The sequence below is a fragment of the Chiloscyllium plagiosum genome, chromosome 4 (assembly GCF_004010195.1).
Source record: "Chiloscyllium plagiosum isolate BGI_BamShark_2017 chromosome 4, ASM401019v2, whole genome shotgun sequence".
NCBI lineage: Eukaryota > Metazoa > Chordata > Chondrichthyes > Orectolobiformes > Hemiscylliidae > Chiloscyllium > Chiloscyllium plagiosum.
The window spans coordinates 94,789,827-94,804,864 of record NC_057713.1 but is presented as its reverse complement, the minus strand read 5'-3'; the positions used below and the strand labels follow the sequence as shown (position 1 = coordinate 94,804,864).

The following is a 15,038-nucleotide window of genomic DNA, read 5'->3' as shown; positions in this document are numbered from 1 at the left end:
GTTGGTTTGTTTGTAGATTATGTTGTTGAAGGTGAAGTGGGTGGTGAGGCACAGGTCCACTAGCTTCATGATGTTTTCGTTAGTAATGTGATTGATGGTGGTTGGGGTATGTGCGATGGTCTCTTCTAAAAGTGTGGTAAGTGTTTCCTTTGCCAGGTCGATGTTGATGGAGGTGAACAGTCAAATGAGATCATTGTTTCGTCTTCCTCTGTTTTGGTGTTTTTGATGATTTTTAGGAATTCCTGGGTGGAGTGGATGGAGTGCTGTGACTCTTCTACTAGGTATTTCAGTCTTGCATGTAGTTCTTTGGCCAGTCTGTAAGTTGGTGTTCTGGGTAGTGAGACTATGGGTCTGAGGGGGGCTCCTGGTTTATGGATTTTTGGTAGTCCGTAGAATTGTGGGGTGTTGGTCCTGCCTGGTTGCATTTTTCTGGAATTCCATCTTGTTTAATTGTCCGGAATTGTGTAATTTTCTTAGGAGTATGTAATTTTGTTTCCTAGTTGTGAGGTTGGGTTTAGCGCCACCTGTTGGTAGGTGTTGGTGTCTGCGAGTAGTGCATTGGCTTTCTCTATGTAGTCCCTTCTGTTCAGGATGACTGTGAGCCGACCCTTGTCTGCAGGTAATATAACAATGTTTTTGTCTTTTTTGAGGTTTCCTAGGGCTTTCTTTTCTTGTGTGTTCAGTTTGTTTCCTTCCCTCTTTCAGCTCAGAGTAGGTGCAACTGTCTGTCTGATCATTTGTTGTGTTTTTTTCCATGAATTGTCCTTCAATGTGGTTTCTAATGCCTCTAGGAAATCCTTCTTGTCAGCGTCTCGGTAATTGAAATTTAGTCCATTTACTAGTACCGCTTTTTCTGTGTCTGATAGGGTTCGGTCTTTATCCATACCCCTGTATTATCGGTTTTGTCTTTGTTTGTGAGTTTTTTCTTCAGGTCCTGATTTTTCTTTCTTCAGCCATGTAAACAGAGACAGTCTATTTAAGCTGCTGGTGAAAATTGGCTACAAACACAGAAAATGCTGAAGAGATTCAGCATTATCTGTGGAGAGAAATAAAGGTAACGTATCATGTCTGGTATGACCTTTCTTCAGAAAATTGGCTACCACTTAAGCTGCTTAGTGCGATCTCCTTCTATGACAACACAATAGGTAAAGTCAGCTATTTCAAAGCAACTGAGGATCCCTTTAATATTCACAATCTGGTCAAACTCGACTGAGTTCTGGCATCAACAGTCTTTGGCTTAATGTTCTCTTTTACTGCTGCCATATGCTGTCAGGTAATCTACATAGGATGTTTACTTACATATCAGAGCTGATGGAAAGCTGTTCAGCCTTGCTTGTCTAATAAACAAGGCAAAGTTGTGCTAAGTTCTTACTGGAGAGCTGCTTTATGGTGATGAAGTAACACCACCATTCCATAATGAGGATCACTATCAGCTTCAAATAGTTAAAATCTCTCACATTGGTAAGTGCTTGGTTTGACCATCTGCAACAAGTAAGCACATATTATGATCCAAGATGTTGCCACACAACCATTTATCGCTATTAAAGCATTTTTGATCGTGACACTGAGGGTCTGCAATCAACAGCAATCTGTCAGTTGATGCTGGAATCATCACAAAAGCTGAGGCTGTTATGCCTAAGTGGGTGTGGAACAATGGCAGCCTGATTGAGAACATCAAATTGTACCAAGATTGAATCCGCAGTGCACCTTTCATTCCACATTCTCTGTCTCAGAACTAACCTCAGAACCTCTTGTCAGGACAGAGCTCCTGGAATTTGCTAACTGCATATAGTCATTGCTAAGGCCATGATCTTTACACTGGCTCAGCCAAATTCATTGGTTGATACACAAAGACCTTCTGCACAATGAACTGTTCACTGGGTTGCAAACGTTTGGGCTTCCATACCTTCACCAGCAGCTAATCTGTGATCAGTGAGAGCTGAAGTTAGTGGACATTGATACTGATTACAAAGAGATAGCCAGTGATTGCTGTGACTTCTGGAGGTACGTTGAGGAGCCAAGTAAAAATGAAGAGCTTAGCTGACCAAGAATTGGGCCAACAGAAAACAGAAGCCAGCAAAATGTGCACCTTCTCCTCCTGCTAATCTAACTGCAATACCAGAGTGGAGTTCTTCAGCAACACCTGGCGATACTTAACATAGAGTCGACCATCTTGACAGAATCCTTTGTTTTGTGAGATGGGAGGTTGCCATTATCTTCCTCATCTTTTATTCACCTTGAGAAGGTATAGGGGAACTGGGTAAGGATGATAGATTTCCTTCTCTCAAAGGCAGAAAACAATAATTAAATGGCCAACATGACTGGTACTAGGGCTGGAATTTCCCTGCTGAGGGCAGGTTGGCAGGTGATGGGGGGGTGGGGGAAAGGGGGCTATACAATTCAGTGTCATGGCAGCAGTTGTTTACCCTCTCTCACCCGCCCTTCAGTATTTTACCCGATATGGGGCAGGTTGCTACCAAGTATCCAGGGTGTCAGGTCAAGCCATCATCGGTGGACTGTGTGCAGTTGTCTTCAGATCAGGTACCCTGTACCCACTGGGGGCATAAAGCCCCTTCCCACTGAATTCTTTCTCAGATGGTCCAGCATTTACCCTGCTCATTGCCTTGCCAATCCTACCCCCATTGCTTGGGTCTGCCAGACTGGCCCTAAGTGAGAGCCAGGACCTTCCTGTAAATCAGGCTCCTCCTGACTGGGTACTGGCTGCAATTTTAAGAGTAAATCATTCATTGGTTTGGATGAAGAAGTGGATCAGTCATGATCATGAATCACTCCTGCATGATTTGCACTGAGCTTCCAGGATCTTGTCATCAAACTCCCCGTGAGCTCCAATGAATTGCTGGATTTGTCCTTTTTGTATTAATTGAACTTTGTAGCATTTTGTGAGGTAAGGACACAATTAATAGTGTAGTAAATATTCTGCAAAATCCACTCAACAGCTCCATTCCAATAAGACTAGAACAAAAAAATTGATTCCCAATCCTGTAACTAGGAAATCGTTCCAAGAGGTTCATGCTTCAAATTGAATATATTTAAATTTAATCTTCCTGCTTTTCTTCGGTATCTCCTTGCCTGCCTTCTTCACACAATACAATGTTCTGCATCTAATTTGACTGTAATCTATCTTATTCCCTATTCTGGTTCTCCTACACTTAACTTAAATAACTGATGGATAATTGGTCCATTACCCATTGGCTCCCCATCATCAGCTCACCATTGCAGCAGTTCTGTTGCATAGTTAGATTGAGAAAAAGATTCGATCCATGGTGTTCAAGGAAATACTGGGGCTACTGGTTTTCAAGTCACAGATTTTTGAGTGTAAATGATTGTGAGAATAAAAACAAGACTTTGCAATCATGGTATGGAATCTCATTTTATGCTTGACCTTAGATACTGCCTCATACTACTTTTGATACACTTACAAAGTATTATTAAGAAAGAGACAGACATCTCTACAGCAGTCAACACAATGCTGATCAAAAGAAGTACTGAATAGTAATGTTTCCTTGGTTACATATTACGTTGGTGAGGTACTAATGGAATTGATCATAACACCGAATGGAAAAGCTTTGTTATTTTAAAGTGAAAAGGAATCTTCTTAGAAATGCTATGAGTGCTTTTTACAGAAATATCAATTTCATTTTCAATGCTGGAAGCAATGTACTTTAGTTATCAAGAAAGTTAAAGATTAGACCGTATCTTAGCATATTCAAGAATTTGTGGAGTACTTCACATTCATGACAGTTTGGCTTGGCTCAAGCTTTGAGTTTTAGCTGGAGATTTCACAGAATCTCTGATCTTCTCTTGAATTATGCTCTGAGAAAGAAAAAAGATGTGAGTTTACTGTATTTCTCCTCCTTTGCATTATTATTTTGTGAGCAGCCTCACCTGCCTTTGAGATGCTTATTCATTATTTTCTATTTGCTAACCTTCGTAAATGTCAGACTATCCAAAACTCTGCTGCCAGTGTTTTAGCTCACAGCAAGTCCTGTTCCCCTATCAACCATATGATGGAAGATTACATACTGAGAATACCTACATTGGCTCTCTGTCAATAAATGTCTTGATTTTAACATACTCATTCTTGATTTCAAATCCTTCTAGGCATTAACTTGTCCCTATCTATGGAATTTCCTTCTGGCCCATAACCTTCTTGGATTACAGTGCTTGTCTAATTGTGATCCCTTGTGCATCCTAATTTTTAATTACCCCACCATAATGAGTCCCTCATTCAGTTGCTTCGCCCCCATGTTGGAGAGACATACAGCACAGGAAAAGACCTTTCAGTTCAATTCATCCATGTCGACCAGGTTTCCTAAACTAAACTAGTCCCACTTGCCTGTGTTTAGCTCGTATCCCTCTAAACCTTTCCTATTCATGTCCCTGTCCAAAGTCTTTTAAATGTTGTAACTGTACTGCATTTACCACTTCCTCTGGCAGTTCATTCCACATACAAGCCACTCTGTGAAAAAAATGTCCCTCATGTCCCTTTTAAATCTTTCTCCTGTCACTTTAAAAGTATGTCCTCCGGTTTTGAACTGCCCTATCCTAGAGAAAATGCCTTTGCTATTCACCTTATCTACGCCAGTCATGATCTTATAAACCTCTATAAGGGCAGACCTCAACCTCCTACTCTCTGGTGAAAAAAGTACCAGATCATCCAGCCTCTCCTTATAACTCAAATCCAACAAATCCTTGTAAATCTTTTCTGAACACTCTCCAATTTAACAATGTCCTTCCTATAGCAGGGCGACCAGAACTGTACACAGTACTCCAAAAATGACCTCTTAACAACCTGTACAAGCACAACAATACATCACAACTCAGACCATTTCTTCATATCTATTATGTCCAAACTCTAATTGCATCTGACTGCCCCTATCAAATCTTCTCTTGACTGTTCTCCAAGAAATAAAAACCAGTCCATTTCTCCCACCTTTCCACATAGTGAAAATTCCTCATTTCTGGGATCATTTTTGTGAATCATTTCACAACTTTGTTGCTTTTGTAATCTCGGCTTTTGTAAAGCCTGGGTTACTGCATTCCTTAACTACCCTCTGAACTGTCTTGTCCCTTCAATGATTTATGCAGATAGAAATTCAGGTCCCTATTCTACTGCACCCCCTTTCGAATTACATCTTTCATTTTACAGTATCTGTCTGCATTTTTCCTACCAAAGTGAATCACTGCACATTGTCTGCACTAAATTCCATCTGCCAATTGCCTACACATTCCACCAACCTGACTGTCCTTTTGAAATTAATCACTATTCATAATAATTAATTCACAATAATTTCAAATTTTGTACCATCTGCAAATTTAATTTTACCCTGCGCACCAAGGGTCATTAATATAACAGGGAGAATAAAAGTCCTAATACTAATCCCTGAGAAATTCTACAATACATATTCCTCTGATCTGAAAACAACCATTTAGGACTACTCTTTGTATCCAGTCACTCAACCAAATTTGTATCCATATTCTAATGCATCTTATTCCATGAGCTCTAACTTTTCTCTCAAGTCTGTTTTGGGGAACATTATCAAATGTCTCAAGAAGTCCATGCACATCACATCAACAGAATGACTCTCATCAACCTTCTCTGTTACCTTATATAAAAAAACTAAAGTTAGTTAAACATAATTTGTCTCAGCAAATCCATCTGCTTTCCTTAATTAAGCCACATTTATCCATGTGGCTATTAATTTTGTTGCAAATCATTTTTTCTAATATAATTCCCCTCACTGAAGCTCTATAATTACTGGGATCACTGTAACATTTTGTCAAATGTTGGTGTAGCATTTGGGATTCTCGAGTCCTCTGCTACCATCCCTGAGTCTGTGAAAGTTGGAAAATGAAGGACAGTGTGTCTGCAATTCCCAATCTGACTGCTTTCAGTAGCCTTGGATGCATTTCATCCCATCCAGGTGCCTTGAAGTACAAAATGCCTGTCTAATACTTCCTCCTTATTAATTCTAAACCTTCCAAATGTCTTTCACCATAATCTGAACAGCATCTTCTTTCTTGATGAAGACAGATGCAAAGTATTCATTTCATAATCAGCCATGCACCACACCTTCATAAACAAATCTCTTTATTGTTCTCTAATCTTCCTCTTCCAATCAACTGTTTAAATGCTGTCATGTGGAAAAATCTGCTTGATGTCATTTTAGACAAATATGTTTTCAATATATTTTAATGAAATAGAGATTACGTATGCACTTAATAGCATTCATGCTGACTACATTTCAAACTTACTTTTTGGCTGTGACATAGTTTTGAGACAGCCTGATGTGGGAAATTATGTTACATAAATTCAAGTTCTTCATTTCCTTCAATGGTGTTTACTGTTTTGGATGAACATCTGGGATGAAGGCAACATAAAACCAGCTATAATACATTCCTTTAACCAGAGAAAGAGCGAATGAACAAGAGTTTGGAATTATACAGCACCTGTAATACAATAAAACCACCAGAGCAAGGTTTCCTTTAAGCTGGTGAGTGTGTGGACACGTGACAATCTTGAATGTAACAAACAGGATTGGCGAGTCAACACTTCTTCTAATGTGCAAGTGTGTGGGTATGTAGTAAGCAAGAGGAATCTACAATGCATCAAACATGCTGTACACAAGAAAGAAAAATTAGTGAGAACAGTAGTCTTCTTTGATTTCAGGATTGGCTAAAAGGAGAAATGAGAGGGAGAGAACCCCTGAGCTTAGAAGTAAATGTTGTCTGATAATGTTCCAAGAAACCTCTTTGGGCTTTTTTACTCAAGTAAAAGTGCTTTTTGCTTGCAAGTTATTGCTGTGGGCAGCTGCATCAATGAGGAACAAAGGAAACAGGGGATGGGAAGGAAAAACAATGAAAGAACTTATTGATTGATCTCAAGTAACAAATGCTTCCTATTTCCTTTCTTTTTCTATCCTGTTCTCTCCAGACTGCCCAAACTGTGCTGGTGGTGATTGTCGTCTTCTGCGTTTCCTGGCTACCAAACCATGTGATCAACCTGTGGACTGAGTTTGGCAGTTTCCCACTCACGGATGCCTCCTTTGCCTTCAGGATAGCCGCACACTGCCTGGCTTACAGCAATTCCTCTGTCAACCCTATCATTTATGCCTTCCTTTCCGAGAATTTCCGCAAGTCCTACCAGCAAGTGTTCAAATGTAAGATCCGCAGCACCTCTCCCTTAAATGATGGCAAGGAATATCGAACACAATCTGAAGTCATGCCATCTACCAGCTGTACCAATGTGTGAGTGGTGAATCTGGGTAAGATGTAGCACGGGAGATGGTAATACTGTAATATTCACCATACATGTATTTTATGTTAGTGCAAACAGGCTATTGAGTTACTGGAGCCAAAGACTGCAGATTTCTCTGGAGCATGATGCTTGGTAGTGAGCAATCACGAAGCTGTGACAGTGTTCAGGAGGATATTAGGCACAACATGAGAGTAGAATTCAGAACAAAGTTTGCCCTTGACATTCAAAGGATACCTGCAGGAAGAGATGTCTGTGCATGTTTATTCGGAAAGCCTCAGTATACTGCGATTCACTAATTAATGTGCTGTGAGAGCACAATGCTTTACATTACTCAAGGAAAAGGGCATATTGTAGTATTTCGCACAGTTGCCACAGTATTTCATCTCATGTCTGTCCTTAGATTGAAACATTAACTCTTGATTGTCTGCACAGCTGAGTAAATGTTTTAGCATTGCCCACCTTTAAGGGCCTTACATCTTTGTGAATGATCTGCCAATGGGCCATATAAGGCGGTTGACACCATGAATGGAAATCAGATAGAAATTGAAATATTCTGATTGTTTCCCCTTGTCCTCATCACTTATTGTCTTTTCCGATTTGCTCGCCCATTTTTCCTTCCCTTCTTTCTGATCCAAGACAAGTGGATCAGAAAGACCCCTAGTTCAGTCCTAACTCCATCTACCGATACTATGGCCCTGAGGATATCATGCTTAGTCTTTATTTTAAAGGGCATGGGAAAATGACTGAGAGAAACAGAGAGCAGAATTGTTATACACATTGTGAACATGAATGTGAGTCCTGGAAAAAGTACAATAGATCACCCATATGCAACATAATGACGTAAAAGAATGATTACAGCTGCAGAATCATACAATACAGAAGCAGGTCTTTTGTCCCATTGTGCCTGTGCAGTCTCCTTCAAAGATTTATTCAAATTGCCCTGCTCCCCATGCTCAGACTACATAACCTGCAAAATTTTCCTTTTCAAGTACTCCGTCACAATATGTTCTTCTCCAGTATACATGTAATTCAAACGGGAATGTAAAGCATTATTACTCCAGTTAATGAAGTGATTTTACATTTTAACAGAATTTTTCTTTGTAAATCAGCAAACGTAAAAACAGATTATCTGGTCATTATCACATAGCTGTTTGGGGGAGTTTGCTGTGAAAGATTGACTGCCATGCCTCCCACATTGCAACAGAGACTGCACTTCAAAAAAATAATTCATGGTCCATAAATCATATTGGGCCATACTTACAAATCTTTCCGATTTCCTGTCCTCATGAAAGCTTTGATTTCATGATGATGCATTCCATTGGCAGATGAACATTCATTTTGGCTTTCCCATTGGAATGTGAAAACAAGGGAATTAATTGACATGTCAGGTGACCAATGTGGGAAATTTAGAGATGGCGTAGGTAATCCTGTCATGAAACCTCCAGAATATGTCAAACCAAAATTGGTGATACTATGGAGACAGTAAGTGCCAGCATCACTTTAATGCTGCACGACAAACAGTTGGTAAGAATATCAAAACAACTAGATGAACCATAACTAGAGATCTCTCCCAGACTGATGCTGAATTTATGTATAGGTGAGAGTGTTGAATGAAACCTGGAAACTGAGGGATGGATTTACATTTCCTTAATTTCACTAAATCTACTCCTAAAAGAAAGCCTTGCTTTCTATTTTATGTTAATCACACATGGCACATGTGTACCTCTCGTTGGGCCAGAGCTTATTGCCCATCCCTAACTGACCAGAGGGCAGTTAAGAATTAGCCACGTTGCTGTGGGTCTGGAGTTACAAGTAGGCCAAACAGGTAAGAACAGCAGATTTCCTTCCCAAAAGGACATTGGTGAACCAGATTGGTTTTTATAAAAGTCATATCATGATCGTCATTAGACCCTTAATTTCAGATTGTTTATTGAATTCAAATTCCGTCATCTGCCATGTGGGATTTGAACACATGTCCTCAGAACATTAGCTGAGTTTCTGGATTAACAGTCTCGTCATAATACCACAGGCAATTGCCTTCCCTAATAGAATCTTTCTTGAGATTTGGAAATGTCAAAGCACTTCAGAGGCTGAGGAGTAAGGGGTTTTGCAGCAAAATAACTATTCATTTTGAGAACACATGAACATATAAAATAGGAGCAGAAGTGGACCATTTGGCTCCTCAATCCTGCTTTACCATTCGATAAGATGATGGCTGATCTGTTTGTTTTTGAAGTCCACATTCTGACGTTACCCCAATAACCCTTGGCTTGGTTCCCTTGCCTAACAAGAATTGGTTTAATTCTACATTAAAGATATTCAATGACCCAGTCTCTGCTGTCAGAGGCAGAAAATTTGCAAGTTGACACACCTCCAGAGAGAAAATATTTCTCCTCACCTCTGCCATAAATGTTTAACCTTTAACTTTAAAACCATTTTCATTAGTTTTGGACTGACCTGCAAGAGGAAACATCCTTTCCACATCTACCTTTTCCAGAAGATTTGGTATTCTTATGCACTTTAATCAAGTAATTCCTCACATTTTTAAACCCAGAGAAATCTGCATGTCTAACCTATCCTCATAAGATAACTTGCTCATTCAATCTAGTAAACCTCCCCGGATCTGCTGCCCACCGCCACATTTTTCGACTCCTCTGATCTGCTGTTATGCATTTACACCCTTCCTTAAATAAGGACACCAAAATAGTATTCCGTATTCGAGATGTGGTCTCACCAATGCCCTATGTGACTGAAGCATAACATTCTTTCTTTCGTGTTCAATTCCGCCAGTAATTAATGACAGCATCCTATTAGCCTTCTTGATTACATTATTCCTTGGGGTGTGGGTGTTATTGTCAAGGTTAGCATTTATTACCCAACCCCAGTGGCCTTTGAACTGAATGGTTTGTAGGGCCATTTCATTTTATAGGGCTGTTAACAGTCAATCATGTTGTTATGAGTGTGGAATCACATGTAGACCAGAACAAGGAAGGTAGGTTTCAAACCTTAATGAACATTAATGAATCAAAAAAACCCCACTGAATACCACAGCTCAAAAGGTATTCATGAAGCTAATGTGCAAGTGCCATTTTAAAAAATATATTTAATTGTATGTAAATTTCACCAGCTGTCATTTCTGACATTTGAAATTTGAACCCAGAGGATTAGCCTGGATCTTTGCTCTAATAATCTAGTGACACTGTAATTATACCACCACCAGTAATTCAAAACCTTGTGTTCTGAGAACATGGGTTCAAATCCCATTGTGCAGATGGCGAAATTTGAATTCAATAAACTCAGGAACTATAAGCTAGGCTAATGTGACCATGTAATCACTGTTGATTGTCATACAAACCCAAACGTTTATGAAGAAACCTGCTGGCTACTACCTCCTACATCCACTTGGTTGACAAATCAGTATTCCATCATGTTGAATACTATTTCGAAGAAGCACTGAGAGTATCAACTATGTAGTAAAACAAAGTTTGAATCGCTGCTTTTGATGTTTTTAATTGCCAAAAAGAAAAAAAAGGGAGGAGAAGGAAGAGGAGAAGGAGAGGAAAGAGAGATGCAAGGATATTTACACTTTTCTGACAAGTGGTTGCTTCAGGAGCATTCCTCGGTTCCAGGAGAACAGGAATTTGACTGAGCACCAAAACAGTTGGACCCAGTATGAGAGTAGCCATAATCTATTGCTATGGGGCCCCAGATGTCTTGTTCGATCTAACCCCAGTGTACAGGAAACACCAGTGTTGCACCCTTTAGTTAGCCTCTTTGTCAGTTGCTTGTAATGGTGCCCAATGAGTCCAAATTTACCTCAAAAGTGTGACATACTCACCCTGTTGTGAGGAATTCTCTATCACTAGGCCCAGCATCAAATGAAGGATGGTAGGTGTTTTCTAAATGTTGCAAGTCCAATCTGAAGTTAGTTTAACATTGCTAAGGTAGCTAGTAGACCTTGGGGGTAAGTGAGAGTGAGAGTGTCCTAGGATGGTCATTTATAAATTTGCTTTCAGTGTAAAGGTCCCAGATGTGGCATAATCCCTCTGAGTGGCCCAAGAGGATTGCAAGGCCAGCCTTTCAAGCTGGGGCTCCCTCTGTGGGTATTGTACTGCGGAAAGATTGCTCCTTGTAACTGTAGATCTTCCCACTTGACTGGCACTGCCACACCATCAGCAAAATGACTGCAGGTCCGTAACATGGACCAACAGTCAATGGACTCAATAGATGTACAGACGGCTGCCTACCTCTCTGCAATGTACTGTCCATCCACCTCAAAACGAGTCACTTCGAGACTTCACTGACAGTCGGACTGTATTCGGGAGCCATACCAATGTGGCTCTCTGCTATTTTCTCAGCCCTCCCACACACCTCCCAGCCTGCCACCCAAACAGGGGAGTGCTGGGAAGTTCTCTACATTAATTTTTTTAGTTTGGTTATGGAATGTGGGCATCTCTGGCTGGACTAGCATTTATTGCCCATCCCAAATTATTCAAGAAGATGGTGGTGAGCTGCCTCCTAGAAGGGCCACAGTTATACTGTGTAGGTACATCCACAATGCTGTTATGGAGGGAGTTCCAGCATTTTGACTGAATAACATAAAAAAACTTGATGTGGAGGTGCCAGTGTTGGACTGGGCTGGACAAAGTTAAAAATTACATAACACCAGGTTATAGTCCAACAGGTTTATTTGGAAGTTCAAGCTTTTGGAGCGCTAATCTTTCAACACGCAGCAGCGCTCTGATAGCTTGTATTTCCAAATAAGCCTGTTGGGCTATAACCTGATGTTGGGTAAAAAAATCTTGTTCTTGTAGCCAGAGTATTTACTTGGCAGGTCCAATCAGTTTCTAGTTAAAAGTAACATCCCTGTGTTGATATAGTGTGTCTCTGATTTTTGGCTGATTCCATGGATTGTGACTAGTATGAGGTCAAGGTCAAAGCATACTGGAATATGTTCGATTGCTGGTCCATGCTGCAATCTTCAGATGCATTGATTGTATTTACAATCTAACACCATTGATCTTCCACATGGAATTGATAAACTGTTGTATCCTGAAAGTTTTACATTTGTATGTTTTGTTATGGCTTCCCATGGCTCTGCATATGTTTTATAGAATTTGCAATGGCAGTATATTGGAACTTGCCCCTGTGTCAGGCATGATTCCAAACAATGGAGAATTCCCCCTGAATTTCTTCTAAGAGGAAATATCCTTTCAATATCCACCCAGTCAAGGACTGTCAGGATTTTATATATTTCCATTTAGTCACTTCTGACTCTTCTAACCTCCAGAGGATACGGGCCTAGCCTGTCTAGCCTTTCTTCATAAGACAATCTTCTCATTCCAAGTATTAGTCAAATAAATCTTCTCGGAGCTGCTTTCAACAATTATAGAACCTTCTGTTAGTCCAATATATTTTCTTATTCATAACCTGCTCGAGTGACTGTCCAGCCTCCTCGACTTTTTATCAGAAGCATTCCACTTGCACATCTGTCTTACTTGTACGATCTCTAAATTCTACTTCAGTTCTTTTTCACTAGAACTTCATTGCTGGCATTTACTCTGAAAGGATTGTCGTATGAGTCATTTTCTCCACTATTGCTATGCACTCAAGTCAATGTTTCTGTAGCTATGCCTGATCTGATTTATGTATGAGTTGTCCTAGATCTACCTGTGAAGCAACAATATTGTCAATGAATTAATGAGTAGTTTATAGTTTGTCTTGTTTCCTTTCTTCATTCATCTTTGTGAGCTGAGAAGAGCGATTCCCTAAAAAAATCCACATGTCAGAAATGATATTCTCAACTTCGAACATAGTATTTTTAATATATAGGCTTTTGTTCAGCCTTTTCCTCTTGAACTTTCATTTTTGTCTCCACAGCAGAGAGTTAAGATCTTAGCTGCTGTAATTCAGAAGAAAATGAAATGTTCCATTCTCCTTTCAGATTCAGTTCTGCAAATGTTTCTTGAATAGCTTGCAGCAGTTTCTGTTGTGTCTCTGATTTTTGGCTGATTCCATGGATTGTGACTAGTATGAGGTCAAGGTCAAAGCATACTGGAATATGTTCGATTGCTGGTCCATGCTGCAATCTTCAGATGCATTGATTGTATTTACAATCTAACACCATTGATCTTCCACATGGAATTGATAAACTGTTGTATCCTGAAAGTTTTACATTTGTATGTTTTGTTATGGCTTCCCATGGCTCTGCATATGTTTTATAGAATTTGCAATGGCAGTATATTGGAACTTGCCCCTGTGTCAGGCATGATTCCAAACAATGGAGAATTTCCCCCCGATTTCCATTTACTTCCGTTTTGCTTGAGTTTCTTGTTGCCACACTCAGTTAAGTGCTGCTTTGATGTCAATGGCAGTCATTCTTCCTTCTTTTTTGTTCATGTTGGACAAACACTCTATGGAAGTCACGTGATTACTGGCCTGGTGGATCCCAAACTGAGTGCCATAAGCAGGTTATTGCTAAGCAAGTGCCATTTAATAACGCTGTCAACAGTACCTTCTGCTATCTTGCTGATAATAGAGAATAGACTGATGGGTTGGTTATTAAGTGGGTTGGATTTGTCCTGTTTTTCAGTGTCCAGATATACCCAGGCAATTATTGGGTAAATTGCACTATTGTAACTGTACTGGAACAGTTTGGCTGTGGCTGTAATTAATTGGAGAGCCCAAGTATCCAATAAAATTGCTGGAATGTTGTGCTGCCGTTGCAGTATCCAGTGCCCTCTGTTGTTTCTTGATATCATATGGATATCACAATTGAATTGGCAGAAGACTGGTATCTGTAATGCTGGAGACCCCCAGAGGAGGCTGAGCTGGATTGTCTACTCCGTACTTCCAGCTGAAGGTTGTTGTGAATGTTTCAGCCTTGTCTTTTGCACTGATGTGCTGGGCTACCCCAGTTTTGAGGATGGGGCTATTTGTGGGGCTTCTACCTCCAGTGAGTTATTTTGCTATCCAAAGCCATTATGACTGGATGCGGCAGGGCTGGACTGCTTAGATTGGATCCATAGGTTATGGGATTGCTTAGCTCTGCCTATTGCATGCTGTCTTTGCTATTTGTCATGTAAGTGGTCCTGTGTTGTAGCTTCACCAGGTTTACACACCTCTTAGGTACTGCTCTTGTATTCCCCCTGACACACTTCACTGAACCAGGATTCATTTTCTGGTTTGATGGTAACAGTAGAATGGAGGATGTGCCAAGCTGCGAGTTTACAGTTCTTGTTGCATCTGTTGCTGCTGATAGTATACAGTACCTCATGAATACCCAGTTTTGAATTTCTAAATCTGTTTGATATCTGTCCATTTTAGCACTGTAGTAATGTCACACAACATGCTGGAGGGTATCCTTATAATGAAATTGGGATTTTGTCTGAACTGTACATCTGTTACTGAGATGAAGAGAAGTTTCTTCATTCAGAGAGTGGTGAGCCTGTGGCATTCTGTGCCACAGCAATGGCTAGAAGTCATATCATTGAATGCTTTTAAGAAAGAGTTAGACATAGTTCTTAGGACTAAGAGGATCAAAGAGTATGGAGAGAAAATGGGAGTAGGGAATTGAATTGGATGATCAGCCACAATCCTATTGAATGACAGAGCAGGCTCTTAGGGCCTATTTTCTATGTTTCTATGTGCAGTGGTCATCCTTGTTAATGCAGTGATTGATAGCTGCATTTGCAACAGGTACATTGGTGAGGATGAACTCAAATAGTTTTCCCTCTTGTTAGTTCCTCATATGGACCTA

General features: G+C 40.2%; 1 protein-coding gene across 2 annotated transcripts in view; it reads left to right on the top strand.

The window, feature by feature from the left end:
* Positions 1-15,038, top strand: part of galr1a (galanin receptor 1a) — a 44,871-nt gene that overhangs the window by 16,724 nt on the left and 13,109 nt on the right. For both annotated transcript variants that reach the window (XM_043688627.1, XM_043688628.1), the window contains one exon: positions 6,956-7,286. In XM_043688627.1, the coding sequence (XP_043544562.1) occupies positions 6,956-7,273 (318 nt within the window). In that variant the 3' untranslated portion in view covers positions 7,274-7,286. The remainder of the gene's footprint in view (positions 1-6,955; positions 7,287-15,038) is intronic.